Raw genomic sequence first — 27514 nt, forward strand, 5'->3', positions numbered from 1 at the left:
TCAATTTCTTCTTCTCTTTTTCTTTCTAATTTACTTATATAGGTTTATTTTGTTGATTTGAAAATGTATCTATGTCAAGTTTAATTGAAGACTTTTTTTAATGTTATTAAGCCTAATATCTGTTTTTTTTTTTTTTTTTTTTTTATATAGGGTTTTGAAAAATATACTCATGTTTTGGTACAATAATTTTGTCGTTAATTTTCTAGGTAGGTTATTATATTTTAAAATTAAAAAATTGAAATTTATAGTTGTTTATTAATGAGAATTTAAATAAAACCCATAATTTGGGGATTAAAAATATTAAAGGATAAATTATACTCTCAAATATATTGTGTATGTGTGTATATATATATTACATTAATAACTTCGATCAAAAATTGAAAATTAACACAATTTTAGTCAAATAATAGTGATAGTCAAGGACAGTATGCAAAGTCTACCCCCACCTAAACTTATCATTCTATGGCTATAAATTTGTCCAAAATGATCCCATGTGGATCTCATTGCTACGATCTATCGGTGAAGCAATTCCTGAAGACTAGCTTAATTAATAACCACGATAGTTCAAGAGAGAAATATGGGGTCAGAAAGTCAGCCTCTTGGGGTTCCTGTTGTAGACTTATCCAATGAAAACTTGAAGCCTGGAACAGATGCATGGCTGTTGGCATGCAGACAAGTACAGCATGCACTAGAAGAGTACAGCTGCTTTGAAGCCGTTTACAAAAAAGATACTTTGGAAACTCGCAACTCCATTTTCTCTGCAATGAAGAATCTTTGTGATCTTCCATTCGAAACTAAAACGCAGGAGACCAGTGATAAGCCTCTCCACAGCTATTTTCCCCCAAGTCCGATCTTTCCTCACGATTTTTCCACGGGCATTGAGAGTCCAGAAACTGTAGAAGGAGCTCAAAAGTTCACTATAGTATCATGTGGCCTGCAGGAAATGAACGTTTTCGGTATTTTGTTTCTCACTCCTAAATTTTCTTTTTCTTTTACTGCATGTAGAAGGGATTGTTTGGAGAAGTTTTCGCGGAAGGGAGTGTTATTTTATTTTTATTTTTATTTTTATTTTATATGATTAAAAGCGTTTTTTTACTATGTTTGGTAAAAAAAAAATTTTTATGCTTTTATGCTCGACGTTTCTTTAAAAATCACTTCCAACTATTTTGTCAAGAAGCACTTCTAACTATTTTTTTGCTTTCAAAAACTACTTAATTGGATCTTAAAATAAGTACATATGTTGGGATATTGAATATAGACCACACATTTAGACAAGATTTGACTTTGATAAATGATATCGATATATAGTCTGCCGACATAAGCATGTGTTATTTGAAATTGGTAAAGAAATTAATTTCAACATTGATATCGTGCCTAACAGTGCGGAACTCTTTGTTCTTGTAACTAGTTATACTGTTCAATCCTACTCAAAGAGGATGGTAGAATTGGATCAAATGTTGACAAGAATGGTGTTTGATATTTATGGGGTGGGGAGGCTTTATGACTCTCACAAGGCATCCGCCACTTACCAGCTTAGATGCATTGAATATCAAACACAGACTATACAGCGGACGAATAAGAATGATGTGAGACTGTTTCCTCACACAGACAAGTGTTTCACAACCATCGTGCATCAAAATGAGGTCAATGGTTTGCGGATCAAAACAAAGGCTGGCCAATGGATTGATTATGCACCTTCTTCACCTTCATCTTTTATAGTAATTGCATCCGATGTACTCATGGTGAGAGCCACTTTCGCGTAATATATTATTCTAGCTTATACTATTACAAACTATTGTAATTTTACAGGATTTGGGTACAAGGCGCAAATGCACATTACCTTGACTAACTGTTTTATCTCACATTTTTTTCTACTTTCATTTGGTAGGCATGGAGTAACGACAGGGTATGCGCATGTGAGCATCAAGTCATCCTGGAACAGAAGAAAATAAGATATTCGGTGTCATTATTCTCATATAAAAATGATATTGTGCAAGTACCTGAAGAGCTAGTTGATAACAAACACCCCTTACGATATAAGCCATTTGATCACTTTGATTTCCTTCGTTTCTTTCTAACTGAGGAGGGACAGAAAGCTAAGCATGCTATCAAAGCCTACTGTGGTATTTGAGATCTGTTTTTAGATTCTTGTCTTGGTAAATATAGATACCGATGGCTTCTTCTGCAGCTTCTCTATTGAATGTAATGTGTGATTTCTTTTTAGCTTTTACTGAATAAAAAAAGTTGTGGTGTTGTTTTTCCGATGTGTTGTTCTCTCAATTTTTTTCTTCACGTCTCATCCACTTTATGGCATCTAACCCTCCCATCTCCAACTCCCCTCATCCAAGGTATCTTCAACACTCAACAGTATTGAACGATACATAACATATATAATCGTGGATCAAACTGTCCAAGTAAGGAAACCAAGATTTACTTTGGACAGATCTGAGATTTCCTGATAATTGTTATGAAAACTCAAGCACATGACCTATAAATGGAGCCAAAAGCCTTCAAGCTCAGGATCTTTGTCAAATTCAATCTTTGCGATTAAACAAAACCTCGAGTGATTCTCCAACAAACCCAACAGTTTTCATCACAAACTCAATTGTTCTTACGCAAAACTCTCTTAGCTCTTCAGCTACAATCTCAAAGCCTTCCTTTGAAACAAACCTACCTACGATGCCTGACATCTAAAACCTTTAGAGTTTTGCCATCCTATAGTATGATTCAGTTGATGTGCAATTCCAACCACTCTAACTAATTTCCTCTCTAAGGCGAATGTTTTGTACTAAGTCCAATCTGACACCAGTGATCATGATGGACTTCTCTAACATTATCTCACATTTCATGGCCTGAAGGTGGCTAGAGTTTATTGCTTTCTTTACATTTTCGGTCAATTTGCGTTTCAAGTTATGTAGATCAACTCATCGGCCTAGATTTTATTTTTGTAAATGTTTATAATTTTGACTCCATTATGAAATGATTACATTAATTATGTTTCTTATTTTAGTTCCTATTTCGATTTCTTTTACTCTTTGGGCAAGCATATACAAAGGCACACTAAATTTTAAGTCTTCGTTCGCTCGAGGCACATAAAAGAACTTAACTAAAAAAGCGTCATACTTGGTGCACAATCATTTAATTAAGAAGTTAGATTTACGCGCAACTTTCTCACACACTTGAACTATTTACAATAAAGTTACTTTGGAAATTCACAACTCCATTTGTTCTACAATAAAGGGTCTTTCTGTTCATCCATTAGAAAACTAAAATGCAGAAGACCATATATGCTGTAAAATTAAATTTTATGTTCAAAAATTGACATCACTTTTAGAGATGGTCTTACAACTATTTTGGCCAACATCCACTCTCCTCACTATGAAGGAGCTCCAACATCCTTAGAAGGAGCTCAATAGTTCACATGTGGCCACCAAGAAATTACCCTTTTCGGTAAGAAAGTGCTAGAATGACTATATGTTTGTATATTTGGTATACCATCTTATGTGTCAAGTGATGTATATGTGTCGTGTCAACTAATAAGTTTATCTCATGTTGGTTGTATGAATCACTTGTCACATAGTATGATACTTCAATATGATATAAACATGTAGTCTCCCTATTACTCTTTTCAGTATTGATCTACTCACTCCAAAGTTTTCCTATTTTTTATGAATGTACATATGGGCCTGTTTGAGGAATGATATTGGAATGGCTAACAAGCACTTCTTGTTGCGTTTGTTAACCTTGTAGATGAAGTTCTATAGCATTCCTGATGGAGAAGAATTCAAGAGCTTTGACAGAGAAAGAAGAGAGAAAAGTAAAACTGCATCAAAATGTATTTCTTCTTATTTTCTTAATGTGTAAGCAACTGTACTTGAGTATTTATACAACAAACACAACAGACTACAAAACTAACAACTACTCTTAATCCTTTGACATTTGTCATCATCTAACCTATTTACTTAATATCTCTAACATCTTCCCTCAATCTCATGCTTAGAGAATCCTAGCATGAGATTGTTACAATGTATACGAAACAAAGTGGAACTTAATCCTTTTGTCAGAATGTCTACAAACTGCTTCTAAGATGAAACAAACTGCACATAAAGCTGATGCTTGGCAACTCTCTCCCTGACAAAGTGTACATCGATCTCAATATGTTTTGTTTTTTGATGCTGAATAGGATTGAATGACAACACTATAGTAGAAAGATTATCACAAAACAAAACAAAAGGAGACAGTAATGGAAATGCAGAAAAACCAGAAGTTGTTTAATCCAATCTAGCTCAGCAACAGTGGATGACAATGCCCGATACTCAGCTTCAGTAGAAGATCGAGAAAATGTCTTTTGTTTCCTGGAAAACCAACAAATAGGATTATTACCCAAAATTACCACTAAACTAGTGGTTGACCTTCGGTCATTAGAGTCACCGGTCCAATCAGCGTCACTAAATGCTTTCAAACTGAGATCACCTCGAGTGTAATTAATGCCAAAGTTCATGGTACCCTTCAAATACCTCAATATTCTCTTGACAGCAGTGAAGTGAACGTTCATTGGCGTCTACATAAACTGACACACTTGATGAACTGAGATGGGAATATCGGGCATAGTAAAAGTAAGGTACTGTAAAGCATCTACAACACTTCTATATAACATTGGATTATTGTAAGGATCACCATCATCCTTAAGCAACCTATTGTAAGGAAGACAGGAAGTATCACAAGCCTTAGAATCAAGCATCTTAGTTTTGTTTAATAAGTCTTGAACATACTTCTATTGGGAAAGAAATAAACCATTGGCAATCTTGGTAATTTGTATTCCCAAGAAATAATGCAAAGAACCTAAATCCTTGATATCAAACTCAATAGTCAATGCTGAAATCACTTGTGAGATAACTGTGGAAGCATTGCCAGTTACTAATATGTCATCGACATAAAGTAAGAGAACCACAATATCAAAACCAATAACTTTCACAAAGAGAGATGAATCTAAATATGTATTATGGAACCCCAATTTTGGAAGAAATGCAGTGAACTTCTCATTCCAAGCCTTTGGGGCTTGTTTCAAACCATAAGTGATTTGTGAAGCCTACAGACCAAATGAGGATGTAATGGATCCTCAATGCCAGGTGGCTGAGCCATATAAATTTCTTCCTGCAAAATGTCATGTAAAAATGCATTTTTCACATCCAGTTGCCTTAAAGGCCAATCAAAATAAGCAGCTAATGCCAAAAGCATTCTTACTGTTGTAGGCTTAACTACCAGACTAAATGTCTCAGTATAATCAACTCCAGGTTCTTGACTAAAGCCCTTGGCCACCAATCTGGCTTTATGCCTTGCAACAGAACCATCAGCATGTCTTTTTATCTTGAACACCCATTTACAAACCACCAAGTTCTTGTTTACAGGTAGATCCACCAAACTCCAAGTATCTTGTGTATGTAATGCTGCAATTTCTTCCTTTATAGCATTGAACCAAAGGGGACACTTAAGAGTAGACTTATATGTAGCTGGTTCCATGACTGATAAATTAATTAAAGAAGATGCAGATAATGCAGACAAAAGAGTTTTCTTCTTAATAATGCCATTCTTACTCCTGGTTTGCATAGGATGGAGATTGAGTGGTGGAATATCTAACACCACTGGAAGAACCTTAGGATAATGATCAAGCACCACAGAAGGCTGAGAAAATACATGTACTGCATCAGTAATGGACCGAGAGGAAACATTGGTGGAAGTGGCTGGAGAAGGTGTAGGTTAGGGTTAAGAATGGAACTGAACATTAGTAGATGTTGTAGGGGAACTAGGGGAATGAGATGAGGCTGGGGAAGGTGATGAAATCTCTGCAAGCACATGACCTGCTGAATTTGGACTTGATAATGAAGATGGCACTATTATATTATTGGGAGTCACAAAAGGAACATGACATGATACAGGTTCAAGATGTGTAAGTGGAGATGAGATTTTTGATTTTGGAAAAGTTAATAAATCTGTATATGGAAATTCTTGTTCAAAGAAAACCACATGCCTAGAAATATACACTTTCTTGTGAGGTACATCATAACAAATAAACCCTTTGTATTTTGAGGCATATCCCAAAAAAACACATTTAATGGTTTTAGCATGTAACTTTGTGGTATTATATGGCTTAAAGATAGGGTAACAGGTACAACCAAATATTTTAAGATGAGAGAACATGATCAATACCAAATAAACTCTGAAATGGTGAGTTATTGGATAAAACAGGTGATGGTACAACCAAATATTTTAAGATGAAAGAACAGGATCAATACCGAATAAACTCTGAAATGGTGAGTTATTGGATAAAACATGTGATGACATTCTATTAATAAGATATATGGATGTTTGACATGCAAAAGACCAAAACTGAGAAGGTAGCCTTGCTGTTTGAAGTTAAGTAATTGTAGTTTCAATAATGTGCCTATGTTTCCTCTCAGCTAAACCATTCTGCTCAAGGGTGTAAGGACAAGATTTATGATGTGAGATCCCTTTGTTTAAAAGAAAGGTTTGAAGTTTGTGAGAAATATATACCACCCCCCTCCCCTCCCCCCCAAAAAAAAAAATCACTTTGTAGAACTTTAATGGTTGTCGAAAATTGATTGAGGACAAAAGAATAAAAGGTAATGTAAGTGGCACAAAGATCAGATTTATTCATAAGAGGAAACAACCAACAAAATCTGGTACATTCATCTACAAATGTACATAGTATTTGAAGCCATCAACTGAAAAACAAGGTGCAGGACCCCAAAGATCACTATGCACCACCTCAAAAGGTTTTACAAACTTATTAACATTGACTGGAAAAGGTATTTTACAAAACTTTCCTTCTAAACAACTTTGACACATAATAGGTGAAGAATCCTTAGTACATGATAAGTTGGCTTTATTCAACATTAAGGTAACAATGGGATTAGAACAGTGACCTAATCTTTGGTGCCAAATTGAAGAATTAATCAGCTGCCCAAGAAGTGCTTTAGCTTGGTGAATTGGTTTAGAAACCCTAAGATTGGAAGTGGCAGGAGATGAAATGGGGTAGAGTCCATTACTGCACAACCCTTTGAATAGTATCATCCATGTGGCCTTGTCATGAATCCAGAAAGCAAATGCATAAAAAATGAGCCAACAATTATTGTCAAGGCAAATTTTGTGCACTGACAACAAATTCTGAGTTAACTAAGGAACATATAATACAAAGTTTAGTTTAATAGGCTGAACAAAATTCAGCTTAAGTGTAGTATTGCCAACATGAGATACACGCAAACCTTCACCATTGGTTGTTTGAATGACTTCATTAGAGGGATATGGAGATGCTAGAGCTAGATTAGTCAAATCTGCAGGATTTGTTGCTCCCAAATTAGTAAGCCAAATCTGAGGAGTAGACTGTGGAGTAGGCTGAGAAAGAACAGAATGCATAGCTTGCATAGATTACTGAGGAAATTGAGGAGATGCCATTAAAGACTGATAACCTTGTACTCTACTGACAGGAGAAAATGAAGAAGACCCTTGCTGATATGAGGTTCCAGAACTAGAACCAATATAGTTAGGGCCTTTATCATTATGAAAACAAAACCAAGTTGCATGATTTGTTTTACCACATATTTGACACTGAGTTCTTGTGGGTGGTTTGGAAACACAAAAAGCTACAGAATGACCCTCAGTGTTACATAACTGACAAATAACCATTTGGGGAGCTGAAGAACTTGAAGAATAAAGACCTGGTGGTTGACCAAGAACTCCAGGAGTTGGTGTAGGAAGAACATGTGTTTGAGTTGGATTAAATTGCCTAGAATTGAAGTTTCTAGGACCTTGATTGAACTTGCCTTTACTTCGGTTCTTAGTACCATTAAAGTTCCGGAAATTACCAGTCACAAACTGAGATTGTCCATTTCCACCAGAGAATGACCCTTGTGATACTTGCGGGGAATTATTAGCAACCATTGCAGATATAAATGGAGCCTGAGTATTAGATTCAATTATAGTCTCTTTACCAAGCAACTGAGACCTGAATTCCTTCATTGAGATCACATTTTCGCGACCCTAATAACACACCTAAATGTGTTGTACTCAGCAGGTAAGCCATTAAGTGCAAGGATAACAATATCTTCATAAGCAAAAGGAACACTAGCAGCTGAGAGATAATCTCTTGCTTCCTTAATCTTTTGTAAGTATTAAGCAACTGAATCAAAACCTTTCTTGATTGTTTAAAGATTAGACTTCATTTGGAATATGCTAGTCCGAGAAACAGAAGAAAATTGTTCCTTTAAGCGAGTCCAATAGATCCTGAGAGCAAGTACTACCAATTACACACGACATGGCTACAGGGGATAGAGTAGTAGTAATCAATTGCATAAGAGCTCTATCATGCATCATCTATATACAATACTCATCAGTTTCAACAGATGTGGATGAATTAGAAACTACTCCAGAGTCTCCAGATTGAAGATTGCAGCAAGCATGACATGGATTCGTACCATCAACAAATCCCATAATCCCATTACTTTCAAGTAGTAATTGCATTTGAAAATTCCAATTAAGATAATTCAAGTCATCAAGTTTAACACTCATAGATGTGGAAATTGATGAAATAAGTGCAATAATTGGAGACTGAACAAGTTTTAATTGAGAAGCAATAACCATGATTGCAAATCAATAAGCTGCAAATTTTGGAATTGAAGAAGAATTAGCAATCGGGAATTATAACAAACACCTGGTAGGCAGAGGACGAAGTCTCGGAGAAGACGAAGAACAAATTCCAAAAGTTGGTGAAACCCTAGAATCGCACAGAGAGAACTCGAAGTCAAAGCTGCCAAAAGACGATGAGCAGCAACACCGAGCACAGAGAAGATGAAGAAGAAGAGCTCTACACAGTAGCGGAAGCAAAAGGATCAGAGATCAAGCGTTAGCTATGGTAGCGATTGATACCATGTTAACCTTGTAGATGAAGTTCTATAGCATTCCTAATAGAGAAGAATTCGAGAGCTTTGACAGAGAAAGAAGAGAGAGAAGTAAAACTATATCAAAATGTATTTCTTCTTATTTTCTTAATGTGTAAGCAATTGTACTTGAGTATTTATACAACAAACACAACATACTACAAAACTAACAACTACTCTTAATCCTTTGACACTTGTCATCATCTAACCCATTTGCTTAATATCTCTAACAGCATTTGCCATTAAAATTTACGTGTTTTTAAGTCCTACATGTGCTTTTTGAAAAACACTTGTCAAATGATTCTTCAAGAGGTCATTCATGAAGAAGCATTTAGATTTTGAATAAACTAATAAAAGCACTTTTAGGCTTCTGACACAAGCATAGTATACTATTCAAAACTATGATAAAAGAGCATTTCGGGGTTAGAGGGTCGCCTCAGGTCGAACAGAAGCTGCTTTTCATGTGGTGTTTACAGGAGTAGGATTCTCTCCCCTTCTAATCTCTCTCCCCTTTCATCCTCTCCTATTTAAACGGTTATGATTACGTCACGTCTACATCTTGTTTTGAATTTTTTATATAGAGAATAAGACAAAAAAAAGAGTGTGAGAGAAGGGGATGGTAATAGAAGGGGAGAGAATCTTACTTCGTGTTTACAACCTGTTTAATTCTCTATCTCTGCTTGGCCATTTATTTTCTTTTTTGGGTATTGTTGGCCATCTTTCTGGGACTGGAGTGGTTTTGCCTCTTCATGTATGTTTTCCCCTTTTTCAATGAAATTATCTTTCGACAAAAAAAAATAAAAAAACACACACACACACACACTAAGATATATAAATTGCGTCCACTTATCGTTGTCTTTGTTCTTTGAACTAGTGAGAGTGTTCATTCCTTCTTAAAGATGGTGGTAGAATTGGATCGAATGGTGACAAGAATGGTGTTTGATACTTATTGTGTGGGGATGCCTTATGACTCTCACAAGGCATCGTCCACTTACCAGCTTAGATGCATTAATTATAAACCACAACATACGAATGAGACTGATCTGGACTGCTTCCTCACACAGACAGGAATTTCACATCCAAACAACACCAAAATGATGTCAATGGTCTGCAGATCAAAACAGAGGATGACCAATGGGTTGAGGCAGCACCTTCTTCACCTTCATCCTTTCTAGTGTTGGCAACCGATGCACTAATGGTGGGTAACTTCCACATTTCAAGTCATTCCAGCTTAGATTGTTATATTGCATGTTTTTCTTTTACAAAGAAAAATTATAAACTAGTTTAATTTACAGAAACGTAAATTCAAACTCGGGTGTAAGAGGATGAACACAAACTGCAGTAGGTAACTTAACTCACCTTTTGTTTGTTTTATTTTTCTATTTTCATTTTGTAGGCATGAAGTAACGACGGAATAACCTTGTGTGGGCATCAAGTCATCATGAAAGAGAACAAAACAAGATATTCACTGGCATTATTCTCATATAAAAGTGATGGAATTGTGCAAGTACCTAAAGAGTTTGTTGTAGACAAACACCCCTTCAGATATAAGACATTTGGTCATTTCGATTACCTTCGTTTCACTCAAAATGTGGAGACACACAAATTTAAGAGTCCTATCGAAGCCTAATGTGGTCTTCAAGATCCCTTTTGATCTAAGAGGCACGTACCTTACAGTTAATTTGTTGTCTTCCTTTCGTTTCTAGCTGTTTCTCTACTGCATGTAATATTATTGTAATGAACAGAAGTTTTTTTTTTTTTTGGGTGTTTAATATCTCTTTTTGTTGGCACCGTCATTGTCTTAGACTCTTAGTGTTGCATAAAATAGTTCAATAGAATGTCACACCTATCATAGCATAATCTTTTTGCATCGAAGAATATGTTGGTGGCTTCATGCGGCAGCTTTTCTACTGCATGTTGTTGGAATTTGATTCAAATTTAATTCTATCTTCATTCCGTTTATGTCGTCTTAAATAAGCATATTCATTTGTTCAATAGTCATATGTTACAATACCGTTGCTATTATCCTTTGGTGCAATATTATGTCCTATTAAAATCACTAGATTATCATATAATGGTGCTATAGTGAGGAGGGACTCATTTATATATAAAGAGAGTAATTCACCCTTCGAGAGTGATTCCATTACCTTCTTCTCTCATCTCCATATAATCTCCTTACTGAATATTGGTCTGTATTGAGTTCCTCAAGCTTGGTGACTCGACTAGACATTGGGAGTGCACGATAATATAAAAGTGGGCTGTCGAATCCTAAAGACCGGACGTCATCATTCCTGCTGCACCGTGGTACTAGACCTGTAAACGGGTCGGGTTTACTGGATTTGGATCGGATTGAATCCGACCCGTTAAGCTAACGGATTACCTGAATCCAACCCGTTAAGCTAACGGATCATCCGTTTCAACCCGTTAACCCTTTTTTTTTTTTTTTTTTTTTACACTGTGTAAGAAAAAAATCTTAGCATCCTGGTGCTTGTGCTAGCCACCTCCTTCTTTCATTCGGTTTGTGTGCATATGCAAGTCATGGAGTGATTTGATGAAACAACTGAGTGAGCAATGATGTAACAAAACAACTGAGTAAGCAATCAGCATATAATAGAGTTTTGTATTGAACTACATCAATCAGCAAATTCTGATGACAATCCAATTCATGATTTAGCATATAGATATGAATTATTGACATGTAAGAGGGAGAGTTGGTGAGAGTGCATCAATCGATCAGCATGTGCACACCAAAACATTCAGGAGCCAACAAAAAAATCCAAGACCCAAAATTTTTCTGCAAATTCTAATCAAAACCTAATTCCCGAGAGGCCGAGACGAAGGACGCTCTCAGTTCCTTCACCACCGCTGAGGCGGCTTCTTCGTCATGGAACAAAAAGTAGCTCTCAATTCTAATAAAAAACTGAGAAAAATAGTCGAAAAATATAATCTGCAGAAACAAAAAGTAATCGCCATGGAAGAAGAGGTGAAAGGGAATCGGAACTTATCGGAGAGAGGGTGGCAGAACTCAGTAAACAGCAGCCCCGGAGAGGAACGTGCAGACCGGGTTCGAACGTGAGCGAACAGACAGAAAGCTAGGTTTTCTATTCCAACTATGAAATGACACAAAAATCCTCCCTAATTGGTGTTAATAGGTGCTAATGGGTTTCACGGGTTGACCTAAAATGATCTGTTATTTAACTGGTGACTAACGGGTTGATTCGTTAAACACCCACCCAAATACTAGTTTTAACGGATCGAGTTCAAAATACCAGCCCCACGTGGTACTACCCTAGAGAGGGGACAAAATCGGTTGTAAGGACAACGGACTACTGTACTTCGGTCATTTGTGTTAAGAAGTCAATGATATGAACATTCCTGATATGGTGGCTTAAAATAGGAAACAAAGTTTGTGACTGATTTGTATTATTTCTTATCAACATAATGACTGTATAGTCTTTGTATCGGATTGAAAGAAATCATTTAGCCAAACATAATTTTTACATGGTATCCAGAGCTAGGTTAAAACACTAGTTCTTTTTCTGCCGCTGTTTCCCTTTTCCTCCAGTCTAAGACACAAGCAGCGAGTTTTTTTTTTTTTTTTTTTTTTTTTTTTTATGTCGTCCACCTTAGCCATGGTTAAGAATTCAGACTTTGAGCGAAAGCAAGCCTGATGCCAAGCTGATGCTTCCAATCCATTGTTTTTCGTCATTCAGACCACCCCATCGTTTGTTGGCAATCCCGCATCGGTGGAGAAAAAGAAAACCAATGAGTTTAAATATGATTACCCTACTCTAACTAATATCGAGACTTTTTAGATTGGGCATGTGATCGTTATAGTGGGGTTGTCACCAGGAAGTGTGGGCTTAGAAACAAACTAAAATTTCAACATGTATCAGAGTCCACGGTTACAGGCCCATGCAAGCCAAAAACTTGTCATCAGGAAGTGTGAGCTTGGAAACAAGTTTGGACTTTTAACATAGAGCATGCCTTTGAGTTCTTAAGAGACACTTTCTGAAAAGATTGAAAACAAGTCGAAAACAAGTCTGGACTCCATTGGAGCCGACCTTTGAGTTTTAATTGCTAATGTGTGGATCTCCATATGTGAACCACTAAATGTGGTTACAGGTGAGGGGACGTGTTGGCAGTCCCACATCGATGGGGGGAAAGAAAACCAATGGGTTTAAATATAATTAACCTACTCTAACTAATACCGAGATCTTTTGTGGTAAAACTCCACACTTGAAGGATCAAGCAAGTGGTAAAGTTGAAAACAGTATCGATATTGTTAGAATGGAATCTCCGAGCCCATTTATCTAAAAAATTTCAACAATCGTGGTGTTGGTCTAGAAGCCCCTTAATGTGGACAACTATTAAACCTGGCCCCGAGCAAAACAAACGTGGTCTTGTTGATGGCACTGTTACAAACCCTCCGCCGAAACCAAGTCCGACGACCATGCTACAAGGAAGAGATGCAACGGCATGATTGCTGCCTGGATCATCAATTCAATTGATTATGATATTTCAGACAGTATTCTCTACATGACTAGTGCTCATGCAATTTGGGAAGAATAGCAACAGCGGTATTCTCAAAGCAATGCCCCTCGGATTTTTCAGTTGCAATGAACCATATAAAGCTTAAGCCACTGCTATTGCAAGCTCTTGGTTCATTGTTGTCCCAAGTCCTATTGATTGGAAGAGCTATTGTTTTCTTGTTAAAGAGGAGAAGATTTTAAGTACAAGGAACTTAAAATCAATTTCATCAAATGTCACAACCCGTTTCTAATTTTATAATTTTATTAATTTTAAATGAGTGATTTGATAAAAATACTCCTAGAGGTAAGGATTTTGATTTCCGTTGACCATCGGTTAGAGGGACATATGACTCATTCTTTTAGTGTATTTGCGTAGTTCTCAATGATACAAATGCGTGGGCACAAGCGGAATTGAATTTGGAGCTAAAACGAAGATTTTACCGAACTCGGAACGATAGGGGCATTTTGGATAATTTATGCATTGAAGATATTTCTACATTTTTTTACCACACTTTCTCTGACACGTGGCAAGATTTCCCATTTTTCTTGGGGGTCCTTTTCTGTCCCGTGATATCTCTCTCTCACTCTATTTTCATCGTCTTCTTTCACTCTCACTCACCTTTACTCCTTCACCTCCTCTTTTGCCGAGACATACACACACCCACACCTCTACACCTGCAACCACAGCAAGGTAACCCCCCCCCCCCCCCCCACCATCATCCCTTGTAATCCTTGTGAGCCATTGGACCTAGAAATAGGAGAAAACTACCTCCCCGCGCTGCACAGTACCATCACTGTGCATCACTATTCTCCGGTGAATTCTGACCATTTCCGGCCAAGGTAAGCCTCGAAATTGGTCCCTATCATTGTAGATCATGTCTAGGTTCATGATTGGTAAGTTTTTGGGTGGTTTTGGTGGCGTAGGACCTCGGAAAACACAAAGGAAGGTCACTGTTCATTCTGGAAATTTCCAATCTTGGTTGTTTGGCTATTTTCCAGCAATTTTTCCGGCCAACTCCGATCTCTATTGGGCCTCCTAAGGGAATGAATATCTTCTCTACATTTCTAAATTGAAAATGGTTTTCGAATCATCAAGTTTGGTTAAGTATCGAACTAGAAATTAGTTACGAAAGTTGGGAAGAAATTTCCAGATTTCTGGAAAATTTGGCCGTGACCGTTTGACCATCTTTAGGCTATTTTTCCGGCCAACACCGACATAAAATCGGCTATAATTTGGTATAAACTTGTTCTCTATATTTCTAGGTTTAATATGGCTCTCGAATCATCAAATTTGATTGAGAATCGAGCTAGAAATTAGCTCTGAAATTTGGGATGAAATTTCCCGGATTCTGGAAAACTTGGACCCGTGGCCATTTGGCCACTTTAAGACCATTTACCCGGCCAACTGCGGCCACTATTCGACTTCAAACTGGTACAAACATGTTCCCCAAATTTCTAGCTTCTAGTTGGCCTTTGAATCATTGAATTTGGTTGAAAATTGAGCTTGAAATGAGCTCCTAAATTTAGGGGAAAAACATGAAGAAAAAAAATCTGGAAAACTCACGATGAAGGCATGCGAGGTGCGCGTGGGTGCGTGCACGCCGTGGAGGAACCCGATGTCCCTCCTTAGGTTTTTCAACATGCCGGACCCGAATCTGCCCTTCTTTTCTCGAAGTTCGACCATTTTAAAATAGTTTCTTTATTAGCCGTATTTTGTACGAAGAACTCGTTTATATGTTAATACGTTATTCATAATTACATAATGGTTTCATTTCTAGGTGAAACACATTGCAAGGATCCTTGAAGCGGCGAGGCGGGTTCGACCCGACGTCATGTTCTGTGAGTGGGCATTTTGTTTTCATATATATATATATATAGTATAGTTTCTGCAAATGCTTTTAAATTGGTTTATACATATATTGCCATGATTTATTTAATTCTAAAAAAATACTGTTGTGTGGTTAAGATTTATATATTGTCATGGCATATTCATATGCATTTTACCTGCTCATAAATATTGTATTGTTGTGAGATGCTAAAATAATCCTACGGGATACGCAGGTAAGTTCATATTGTTGATTGAAATCATTGAATCATTGAATCATTACGGCATGCATATATATATATATATATATTCATGTAGTCCGCTCATCATTGCTACACCTAGGTATTAGTGCTCAGCCTAGGGCCCGGCTAGTCTTTCACATGTTATTCACATCAGCACTGCACGCTCGCTTTGGATCTAAGTAGGTGCTAGTCCTGTCATATAGATTGCAATAGGCAATTCTGACTCGTATGTGACAGTGAATAGCACTAGTCTTTACGAGATTGTAACACTAAAGCGTATATTATTACATATTTCTGGATTTTATTGTTGGCATGCATTTGATTTCATACCTATACGTAGTATGATTTTCAGGAAACTATAGATATTTTACAGCGATGGGTTAGTATGTTTGGAAAATAACTGTGTTTCATAAACCTTTGTTTTTGTGCCCACTCACCCTTTTGTTTTTCGTCCCTCCAGGTTCTAGTAGCAGAGCTTTTGTGTTGACGAGGAATATTGGTAAATCTTGGTGCAGACAAATACCTTCAATGGTATAATTTCTCATCCCATTTTACTGTATTGTATTTATGCTCTATCACCACGTGTGAATTAGGTTCATTTCCGCACACAACGCACTCTTATATTTAGGCACTTTTAGGTTTAAATTTATTCACATTTTCCACATCACTACACTTTATGGCTTCGTCACCTTCTAGGTGTCGGCCAGCACAGCTCGATTCAGAGTCCTAGTGGACATTCCGGGTCGGAATGTGTCACCAAAAATGCTTTCAGTCATTTTAAAAGCGCTTCCTAATGAGCCCTTAGTTTTTCCCTCTTTCCTATCGACTCATTCTCTCTCTCCCTCTCGAAACCTTCCCTAGTTGCTTTCTATTTCAAGTTTCAACTTGAACTTAACTTATTATCTAATTTAAAATTTCAAGTTATATATAAAAATTTGCACTCAAATTAAAACTGACAAACTCACATAATAATAACACCAAAATTTAGCACTCAAATATGGAATAAAATTGGCAGAGTCCAAATATCCAACTAGTCTCTAGTGATTTATTGAAAAATAATATGCAAAATAGATGTTACAAAGGTCTAAGCAACTCTTACAAAGGTCTAAGCACCATTTTTTTTTTTTCTAACACCTAGAGGCTAATTGTAGTAGTAACCAGCTGCCTAGTGCTCAAGCAGCATTTAACGAAAGCTTTTAGAACACTGTAATTAAATATCAAACACGCTATTCATGATACTGAAACTTAAAACCTTCCACTGTTAAATTCATGACCTTAGTGCTATATGTGATGTGACCTTCAGTTATTACCATCTAATAATTGGAAGCACAATACGTGCACCCACCTAAACTTTTTTTATATGTGGCTATAAATTTGTCTAAACTTATCTTTTATAAATGGCTATAAATTTATCTACAATGATACCATGTTCATCTCATTGCTACGATCTGTCAGTGAAGCAATTCCTGAAGACTAGCTTAATTAATAATTAAGAAAGTTCAACTGGGAAATATGGGATCAGATCGTCAGCCTCTTGTGGTTCCTTTTGTAGACTTGTCCAATGAAAACATGGAGCCTGGAACAGATGCATGGCTCTTGGCATGCAAACAAGTCCAGCATGCCTTGGAAGAGTTTGGCTGCTTTGAAGCTGCTTACAAAAATGATACTTTGGAAACTCAAAACTCCTTTTTTTCTGCGTTAAAAGATCTTTGTGATCTTCCTTTAGAAACTAAAATGCAGAAGACCAGTGACAAGCCTCTCCACGGCTATTTTGCCAGAAATCCTCTCTTTCCTCACGATTTTTCCACGGGCATTGAAAATCCAGAAACTGCAGAAGGAGCTCAAAACTTCACAAGTATCATGTGGCCTGAAGGAAATGAACGTTTTCGGTATTTTGTTTCTCATTCCTAAATTTTCTTTTCGTTTACTGTATGAAGAAGGGATTGTCTGGGTAAGTTTTCGTGGAAGGGTTAAAATTGGTTTCTTATGATTAAAAGCGTTTTTTACTGTCTGGTAGAAAATGTTTAAAGTGCTTCTATGCTCTAGAAGTTGTTACTCGAGAAGTACGTGACGATGCTTCTTTAAGAACCACTTCTAACTATTTTATTTTTTTTCAAGAAGTACTTGGATCTTCAAGCAAGTACCTATGTTGGCATATTGAATATAGACCACACATTTAGACAAGATTTCACTCTGATAGATGATATGGATTCATAGTTTGCCAACATAAGCGTATGTTATTTGAAACTGGTAAATAAATTTCAACATCGATATAGTGCCTAACATTGAGCGACTCTTCGTTCTTTGAACTAGTGAAAGTGTTCATTCCTTCTCAAAGATGATGGTAGAATTGGATCAAATGGTGACAAGAATGGTGTTTGATGTTTATGGGGTGGGGAGGCTTTATGACTCTCAGCAGGCATCAACCACTTACCAGCTAGATGCATTGGATATGAAATACAGGGGCAGACGAATGAGAATGATGTGAGACTGTTTCCTCACACAGACAAGTGTTTCATAACCATACAACGTCAAAGTGAGGTCAATGGTTTGCAGATCAAAACGAAGGCTGGCCAATGGATTTATTATGCACCTTCTTCACCTTCATCTTTTATGGTATTGGCATCCGATATACTCATGGTGGGTCACTTTCACATGTCATATTATTCTTGCTTATATTGTTCTAAACTATTGTAATTTACAGGATTCGGGTGCAAGGCGCAAACGCACATTGCCTTGACTAAGGGCTGGTTTGGTATTGTTGTGCTTTGAAAAAAAACTGCTTCTGCTGTGCTGTGAGAATAAGCAGCTGTGAAATAAAGCAGCAGAGTGTTTGGTAAACTTTTTTGTAAAGTGCTTTTGAAAAAAAAAAAAACAGTATTAGAGTGTTTGATAAACTTTTATGTAAAACAGATGTGAAAAAAAGCCGGTTTTTCAAAGCTGGGTTTTGCAGCTTCTTGTTTTTGGTTTTTTTTCATCCAAAACTATGAAAAAAAGCAGAAGCTGAGTGTTCACCAAACACAAAAACAGCTCCCAGCTTTTTTTGATAGCAGCTTTTTTCAGAATCACCTCAGTACCAAACCAGGTCTAACTGTCTTATCTCACTTTTTTTTTTTTTTTTTTTTCTACTTTCATTTGGTAGGCATGGAGTAACGATAGGGTATGCGCATGTGAGCATCAAGTCATCCTGAAAGAGAAGAAAACAAGATATGCGGTGTCATTATTCTCATATAAAAATAGTGTCGTGCAAGTACCTGAAGAGCTAGTTGATGACAAACACCCTATAAGCCGTTTGATAACTTTGATTTCCTTCGTTTCTAACTGAGGACGGACAGAAAGCTAAGCATGCTATCAAAGCCTACTGTGGTGCTTGAGATCTTATGCGCCATTGTTTTAGATTCTTGTCTGGCTTCTTATGCATGCAATATATGAATAAATAAAGCTGTAGTGTTGTTTTTTCCGATGTGTTAGCTCAATTTTTTTTCGTCTCATCCACTTTACCGCAGCTAAACCTCCGATCTCCAACTCCCGTCATACAAGGTATCTTCAACACTCAACAGTAACAACAGTATTGAACGAAACTTATAAATATGTATATATATATATATATGTTTTACTTAAGGATAAGATCAAAGAACAAATATTTTGACAAATATTTTTACACTTTTTTTAATTCTTTAGATTACAAAACATCCAAAGGTACATATTCATTCATTAAATGATATGGATGTTTAAGTGGATTTTAACTAATATTAAACATAAAAATAAAATTCAAAAAGCATAAAATATGGAAAGTAATTAAAAATAAAATTAAAAATGAAGAAACCCTAGTTTTAAGCGTGCAAACAAGAAAGGACGTAGAAATCCATTGATTTGAAGTTTTGTAACCTTCATCTTCCTCTTTGCCGATGAGGTCTGCAACTTTCATAGGATTGATACAAAATTTTGATGCCTTCTACAACGAATCAAGCTATTAGTCTCTTAAATCTTCATTACATAAGAAAAATGTACAAAACCCTAAATCGTATATTATTGTTCATATATGTAGGGTGATTAAATTAGCTTTTGCAAAATCCTTTTAGTTTTGTCGATTTAGGTTCATTAATGATTTTTCTATTTTTTTTAGTTTTTCTAATCAAACAAACAACTTGATTTCATTGGTGAATGCTTTCAATTTTTTTATTTTATTATTATAACAGTTTCGCTTTTGTTGAGTATTAATCCTATCCATGGTATCGCCTTTTTTTTTAAATCATTTCTTTTTTGTTATTTATTAGGGTTCATTTTTTATAAAATGAAATAGGAGAATTCATCCAAGGCATTACAGGGAGGGAGATGGTTATTTTCATGTTTTTTTTTTCTTATTTTTTTATTTTTTATGCTAGGTTCAAAGTTTGATTATTGGCTTTTTCAATTTTATCCTATTAGATATTAATTTTTATTTCAAATTAGTGTTTTCTTTATTAGTTATAATCCACATCATCATCCAAGTCATTTAATGTTTAAACCTCTTCACATCACCCTTAATCTAGATGTCATAAAACTTAAAAGCTACAAGAAAATGTAAAAATATTTGTTAAAACATTTGTCCCTTGATCCTATCCTTTTAATATTTATTTATAATTGTGGATCAAACAAAGTAGAGAAACCAAGATAAGCTTTGGAAAGATCTGAGATTTCCTGGTATCAAGCTCAGAACCTTTAAATAGGGTCAAAGGCCATCAAGCTCAGGACCTTTGTCATATTCAATCTCTACGAGAAAACAAAACCTTGAGTGGTTCTTCAATCAACCCAACTGTTTTTCAACACAAATCCAATTGTTCTTCAGCTATAATCTCAAGGCCTCCTTTCGAAGAGGCGCAAAAACATTACTTACGAGCATGCAAAACAGGAACCAAGAAACAGTATCAAACGATGATGCATGTTATGATCAAACTGTTTTCAGTTTCAGGTCATTGTCAACTCGGTTAAATTTATACAGTTTCTCAAGTTATATACATGCCCTACACACAGTAAGTACAACGAGCAACTTGAGCTGAGCTAGTTTAGGCGTCTAAGTAATTTAGCGACCTAGAGAAAAGAGATGAATATGGACATCTGTTAACCTGACCTCCAACACAACATTAAGGCAACTACACTTTTACCTCCCTATTGACTGACAACAACATTGACCAGAAACACAACCTGTGGTGGGTTTTACAAACTAGTTTTTGCGGTAATTTAATTCAGTAACTCTGAAAAGGGATCATGCCTGGTAACCATGCTAAACGAGGTTACTCCAGATCACTCTCCGCATCCAGAAAGCTGAACTCTCTATGTGAACCTAGCTTGATTAATACCGCTCCTCGATTCTCTTCACTCCATTGAATACCTTCATTCTCAACAAGTTCGATGACCTGTACAATGCAAGCAGCAAGAAAAGTATTGAACGAAGCTTATATTTACAGGGTTGAGAGATCAAATAACCCAATTAAAGAAACCAAGATATACTTTGGATAGTTCTGGCACTTCTTACAATGATTGCATAACAAGATGGCAAGGTAAAATTCATTGATCGTTACTTTCGTTTATTATGCTATATAGGAAGAAAAGAAAAAACAAACTCTGGACAATTGTTATGAAAACTCAAACTTCCCAAAAAGAAAACCGTTGTTAGCATTCAACCGCTTCAAAAAGAATCCCTAATCAACATGCAATCGAGTGAAATAACACCAAAAACTACACTAGCAACATACAAAAAAGCACCATCATAAAGTAACAGACATTTTATTTGTACATACATTAAGCCGGGCACCAATATGAAATTTTAGTATGCATTACCAAGCACCCCACTATTTCCCCAAGAAATTCATGCCAAAAAGAATTTGAAACCCCTACCGATTGCTTCAGCTTTGCCTTTCCATAATCATGTGACCCGTACCCTGTGATAACCCTGAGGAATTGAACCGCTGCACCAGAGCAAGCAAGTAAATAGACCACACTTAATAAAATTGCAGAATAAATTTGTTCAAAGGGAAAGCAAAAAGAAAATTGCTAACACTTACATTGTGCATACGTCCCAAACAGTAGATGCATTTTTAAAAGTTTCATGGCTTGTTTGACATGTTGCCCATGCAAATCAATTGTTATCACATTTTCTATGCCCTTGTTTCTGCAGATTAGAGCATTAGCTTAGTTTGTCTACAAACACGAAATGTGAGAGTTGAATAAGACAACTAATATTTTCAAGCCAGCATTGCACCAACCTAGCTTTAAAGATTTCCTGGCTTGCCCTTTCGTCAGCCACTTGTGCCAATTTAGTTTGTATCCTCCCCTAGCAAATCAAAAGATAAGAGGTAACATTTATACCTCAACTTGAATTCAACTCCTTTTCTATAAAATATAACTAAATACATTCAAAACACTTGTCCGTGAGGCTTAGCCCTCTTGGAAATAGAACCTTAAACTAATACTCAAAGGGGCATCAACCTAGGATATTGTTTTATCCTACACCATTGAGTAGATAAGGAAATTGATAGAGGGAAACCAATGCTGCTTTGTTGGATGGTAAATCCACAAATCTAGAAAACACACTGGCCAGACACTACACCATCAATAGCAAAAGCTGACATGCATGCCTCAAAGCACATCATATTTTTCAATACATAGAAAGCACACTTCCCAAACAACAAAACAATGTTATGCTCTTAGAGAAGCCCAAACCTGCTCAGCGAGGTAACCTGCATGTTCCCGTGCTCCTCTTGAATATGCCGTTGCAGCCTGCAGAAAAATGTTCCATCATCAGTAAGTTACTAAAATAACCACTGAAAGTAAGGTGTTAAAACTCTTACTTTCTGATAATAGGACCTCATTGAATCCCAGTGCTCCTTTGCAGTTCCTCTGAATGCATGATATTCATCTCCTTTAACTACATTTAAGACAAAAAAATAGAGGACAACAAAGATAAAGACATTGCTATAGCTGGGTAGATAGAGAACTTTATATACTTTTGGGATAGATAACAGTTCATTCCAAGAAAACAATAGGATACATTCAATAAATAAATCAAAACATTCATTCTGAAAATAAATAAACCATTAATATAAAATGAAATTAACCCCTAGCACAGGACAAGATGCAACTGCAAAGAAGCGTGAGGAGATCGAAAGTTTGGTACCATAAGTGTCCTGCTGTGCTTCTGCTGCGCCAGAAGTGCAAACATTATACCCAGGTGCCAATGACTGCAATTTAGTTGCAACATTCTTCCAATTCATGGTTTTTGGTTCATATTCGGTACTCTTGGAGATGTTAAACAAAGATTCCAACACCTTTTGAGGGAGATCTGCCGGGGTACTTTTGGGGCTAACAGGAGAATGAGCTTCAGAATTAGTGAGTACCTTCCCATAATTCCTAAAACAAAGAAAACACCATCAGGTTCTAAATTTTTAACATCCACAAAGCAAGGAACCAAAGAAATTGAGCTGAAAATTGTGGCCTACAAAAGGGACTAAGTCTTTATTGTGCCATATTTGGCTAAGCTGCATAATAGCATTTAAATGGCAAATGAAATACTTACTGACATAATTAGCACAAACAAAATGGATTGACCGAAGAACAAATTATGACCATCCAGATTAAAAACAATTGGACATCTAGTTTTGGACAATACCAACTGTATCTCCGGGAAATACCTCAAAGGAACCAAAATGAGTGAATTCTCCAATAACATAATCCTCTTGTCCAAGGGTTCTCATGATAAGCTAACATCATATGCTAACTAAATGCATGGCTCTTAATGTTTGAACATAATATTACAGTGCACATCCTAATGCAAGATGGCCGGTTAACATATTAAACATTTGTTCCTAACCATCAAAATCCTATATGGCCACACACTACAATATGACCATAGAACTCCATGAAAGTACTACATTTTGATAAGCTTTAAGTATACTCAAAGCTTACATCTTTCCTTTAAAATAGAATAAACAATAGCTAGGGATATAAATTACAGTGTAAGGTTTAAGCATTCATAAAGAAAAAATAGAGGTAAAAAGACAAGTCAATTAGAATAATTTGCCTGCAAGTGTATCCAGCATACCATATATTATCCTGCTCATATTCAGATGAATGAGAACTGCAATCAGATGCCCTATCTGTCAGCTGTCACAAAATTATGCCATCAATACATATGCAACGAACAAAAGAAATTTTAACAAGTAGACACAAACGTTTTAGGGGCCAAAATATGTACAAATAACAATTCATAAAAAATAACATGAACTACACTGTCAGTGACTATCCTTGATAAGCCAACGCGTCAAGCCACTTTACTAATCTCTTACGGACAACAACAGAAACACATCTCAATTTCAATAAGACAACCCTCTGGAAAACCAGGGTAACGTCTACATCCTATCAAAAAAGAAAAGTGGTAATAACTAAGTCCTCTTCAACTGTTTTAAAAGTGTAATGAATCCAGGGTAGCATGACTGATTTAAAAGAGTCAAACCTAAACCAAGAGACCCATCCTGATCTGTCAAACCCCACACCTAACTTTCTTTTTGTCAGTCTGTATGTACGTTATGTGTATGCATGTGTATGTGTGTGTTTGAGAAACAGGAGAGAGGAGGTGGTGTTGCTTGCTGCAATTTCAAAATACAATATACACCGAAAAAGCCAGATATGATCTGATAGTATAAAATTCAAAGTGGCATCGCACTAGTCATGTATACTTGAAATGAGTTGAAACAATCCCAGCCTCCAGAAACTCAATCCCCCACTTGCAAAGAAGCGAGGCCAAGCAGAGCAGAACATTCAGAGGAGTATTTGTTCTTCCACAGGCCACAGTCTAGTAACTTCTGGTGAGTGACTGATAAGAACGGATTCTTAGCAAAAAAATAAACAAGTACAAGAAAGCATCTAGAGATGCTCCTGAATATGAAACAAAATATGGTATCAATAAAACACAACTACCATAAGCAATGAAGAACAAAAGTGAAGGCCGCCCTAAAGTCTGTCATGTGGCAAAGGGAGTTTTAGTCTTTTACTGTCTAGGGTTTTAAAAATACAGGATGCCAGTTCCATCTGGCTCATAAGTCTTTTACTTTCCTTGTTCTACAAGGATTATTTCCTTCTTCTTTAAGGATTTTAGGTTTACGTCTTTACAAAGTACATCCAACTCTCTGGGGAAAGATTTAAAGATCTAATAGAATTGCTGGAGCTTTGCTTCTCTCTAGGTTTGTATGATGCAACCTAACCCTAGGTGTGATGCCTACGGCCTCTAGGAGTGATTCCTAGAAACCCTACAGGTGCGAAGTCAGTACTACTGACTTAGTAGTTTCTATCCTTATAATCTTCCTTTGTCTTTCCTTCAAATATCTGCTGTGCCTTCTTTTTACAACTCATAAATTCAGCAAGACTCAAACTAGACTGACATCCTCCCAAAATTGAGGTTGTCCTGCATCAAAGCACAAACCTACAAACTCACACTGTAACAACAAATCAGAGAATGCTACCATAAACATGTGAGGTTAACCACGCATGTGAGCTATCAAATAATGTTCCACATACTGAAAACAACTAAGAGCACAACCTTCGCTATTATGTTTACCAAGTATTGTCACACATTTAAGAACACAAAAAGTATACTTACAGCATCAGACTGTTCGAAGGGATGTCTACTATCTTCCTTAAAAAACATACTATAGTCAGACCTACTACAGGACTGTTCGTACGAAGAAGAAACCTCAAGCAATGCATCCAAGGCCTGAAGAAGCATATAAATAATCGTCAGATTACAACAGCAACAACCTATAGGTTCACTTATGGGTTTTCTTTTAGCTCGGACCAAGTTTCTAACATGCCCGTGACACCTGATGACTGTTCTGCAATCATCTTGAGCACTGACGGAAACATAATAGAAACTCTATACAAGCTAGCCACAACTAACTCATCTTCCTTGGCATAAGGCAGCACTTAGAAGAGAACAGAAAAGATGAAAACTTTTCTAACTCGCAATGCTCCTAATACCTTTTCAACATCATACTCACACTGACCTGCAAAAACAAAATTTCAGGTTATAAAATAACCCCTACTTCCACGACTAAAAGACATTTCATCCTTAATTCATCGCTTGCGTTGCCATAAACATGAAAACAAACAGAGGATACTTACAAAGGACGTCTCTAACAACCGCCAAGCTCAGATCAGACTCATCTCCAAGCATAGAACAAAGAAACTGCTCAGCTTCCTCTTCCCCTGCAGCACCTCCATTTCCAAAATCCTTCCGCTTCGACATCTCTGACGACGTTGGACCCCTCCTGGGAATCGAGCTCACGTACTCCTTACTCAAAACCGTCGATACCGTTCCGGCGGCCGCCACAACCCTCTTCTGCTTACCCCTAAAACCCTTCTCGCTCACCAAATTCTGAATACAACCCGACTCAAACCCTTCCGACGAACCCGAACCCGAGCTCGAGCCCGCGTCCGATCCACCACCCGTTGTAGAGCTCGTGAACGGCTCTTCAGAACTTTCAGTTCCAGCCACCGCCAGTTCCAAAATCTCCGCGGCCTTGTTCGCGTCGCCATCGGCTTCGCGATACGCATAAATGGCATCGTCAAGCGATACCGACGAGAAAACCTCCGTAAGCGCGCGGATTACCTTCTGTTCTTCGTCTTCCTTGGCGACCCGCGTCGGATTCGCCGAGCTCTTCCTCTTCCTTATCCTCTTCGTGTGCTTCATCGCCGCTGCTGAAACAGCTAGGGTTTGACTATAATCCGTCACGATGCCGACGATTGGAGACTGATGATATAAAACCCTAACGGGAAAATCCGAGGATTAGGGTTTCTGAGACCGGCCGGTGGGCAAGGAATCAGATCAGAAACCCTAGATTGGGGAGGCGGAGCGGGGAGCAGAATTGGAGAATTAGAGAAGCGGATTTGGCTAATCCGGGGATTTCCCAAAATATCAGATGGAGGTGGTCGTGGTGGGGGTCGGGTGGTGGTTGGCGAATGGTTGACAAGGATACACGTCTTTTTGATTTTTTTTTTTTTTTCTTTTTTGGTATTGGGGGACAGCTGTCTTGGACTTCCCTGAACCAAAAGGAAAATTATCCGACTTACGGCTGGTTTGCTATTGCTGCTATGAAAAAAAAACTACTTTTGTTGTGCTGTTAAAATAAGTCGCTGTAAAATAAAGTAGCAGAGTGTTTGGTAAAATTTTTTGTAAATATGCTTTTGAAAAGAAAAAAAAAAAACAGTATTATAGTGTTTGGTAAACTTTTATGTAAAACAGATGTGAAAAAAAAATCAGTTTTTCAAAGCTGGGTTTTGTAACTTCTTGTTTTGGGCTTTTTTCACCCAAAACTGTGGAAAAAAAAAAGACTGTAGCTGAATGTTTACCAAACACAAAAACAGCTCCCAGCATTTTTTTTATACTAGTTTTTTTCAGAATCACTTCAATACTAAACTAGACTATACTCCAATTATCAGGAATCTGTGGGGGACGTATCAAAAAAAAGTAGTAAAAATTCTCTCACTTCTTATTCTCATTCATTTTCCTTCTTTTTATTTTTTTTATTATTCTCATTCCTTTTCCTACTTTTTTTTTTTATTCTCATTCCTTTTGCAGCTTTTTTTTATACTAACTTTTTTCAGAATCACTTTAGTACCAAACCAGACTTTACTCCAATTATCAGGGAATCCGTGAGGCCCGAACGTATAAAAATAAAAAAGTAGTAAAGATTCTCTCACTTCTTATTCTCATTCATTTTCCTTCTTTTTATTTTTTTTATTATTCTCATTCCTTTTCCTACTTTTTATTTTTATTTTTATTCTCATTCCTTTTCTTCCTCTTTTTTTTTTTTTTTTGACCAAATGATATTATTTACAGTAAGGAGAAGAGATTGGGTTTAGTTTCACAATTGGTTAATAATAATGTGGTTTAAATTGGCCTTTGGCGAGAATTGAACCTAAGACTTT

At 36.7% G+C, this 27514-nt stretch overlaps 1 protein-coding gene and 3 pseudogenes across 1 annotated transcript; 3 read left to right on the plus strand and 1 right to left on the minus strand.

Annotated features, from left to right (window-relative positions):
- The first annotated feature begins 562 nt into the window (after positions 1-562).
- Positions 563-2199, plus strand: LOC137714889 (probable 2-oxoglutarate-dependent dioxygenase AOP1; annotated as a pseudogene).
- A 6638-nt stretch (positions 2200-8837) lies between these two features.
- Positions 8838-10608, plus strand: LOC137714236 (probable 2-oxoglutarate-dependent dioxygenase AOP1; annotated as a pseudogene).
- A 6388-nt stretch (positions 10609-16996) lies between these two features.
- On the plus strand, positions 16997-19010 carry LOC137716606 (probable 2-oxoglutarate-dependent dioxygenase AOP1; annotated as a pseudogene).
- Positions 19011-20457: 1447 nt separating this feature from the next.
- LOC137715057 (SMR domain-containing protein At5g58720-like) lies at positions 20458-26522 on the minus strand. Its single transcript, XM_068454276.1, has 11 exons — positions 25709-26522; positions 25565-25590; positions 25188-25301; positions 23634-23695; positions 22710-22942; positions 22384-22460; positions 22256-22312; positions 21799-21866; positions 21598-21704; positions 21431-21501; positions 20458-20949 (listed from the first exon to the last, which is right to left on the minus strand). The coding sequence occupies exons 1-11, from the start codon at positions 26274-26276 to the stop codon at positions 20827-20829; spliced, it is 1506 nt and encodes a 501-aa protein (XP_068310377.1). The 5' UTR covers positions 26277-26522; the 3' UTR covers positions 20458-20826.
- Positions 26523-27514: the final 992 nt, after the last annotated feature.

This window comes from Pyrus communis, chromosome 14 (assembly GCF_963583255.1).
Source record: "Pyrus communis chromosome 14, drPyrComm1.1, whole genome shotgun sequence".
Taxonomy (NCBI): Eukaryota; Viridiplantae; Streptophyta; class Magnoliopsida; order Rosales; family Rosaceae; genus Pyrus; species Pyrus communis.

Bases quoted from the DNA above. Each gene is read 5' to 3' on its own strand.
- LOC137715057 (XM_068454276.1), bottom strand. From the start codon at position 26,276: ATGAAGCACACGAAGAGGATAAGGAAGAGGAAGAGCTCGGCGAATCCG. The intron at 22,943-23,633 runs GTATGCTGGATA...TCTTTGTTTTAG, and splicing joins TATGAGCAGGATAATATATG to GAATTATGGGAAGGTACTCA. The intron at 22,461-22,709 runs GTACCAAACTTT...TCTTAAATGTAG, and splicing joins AGCACAGCAGGACACTTATG to TTAAAGGAGATGAATATCAT.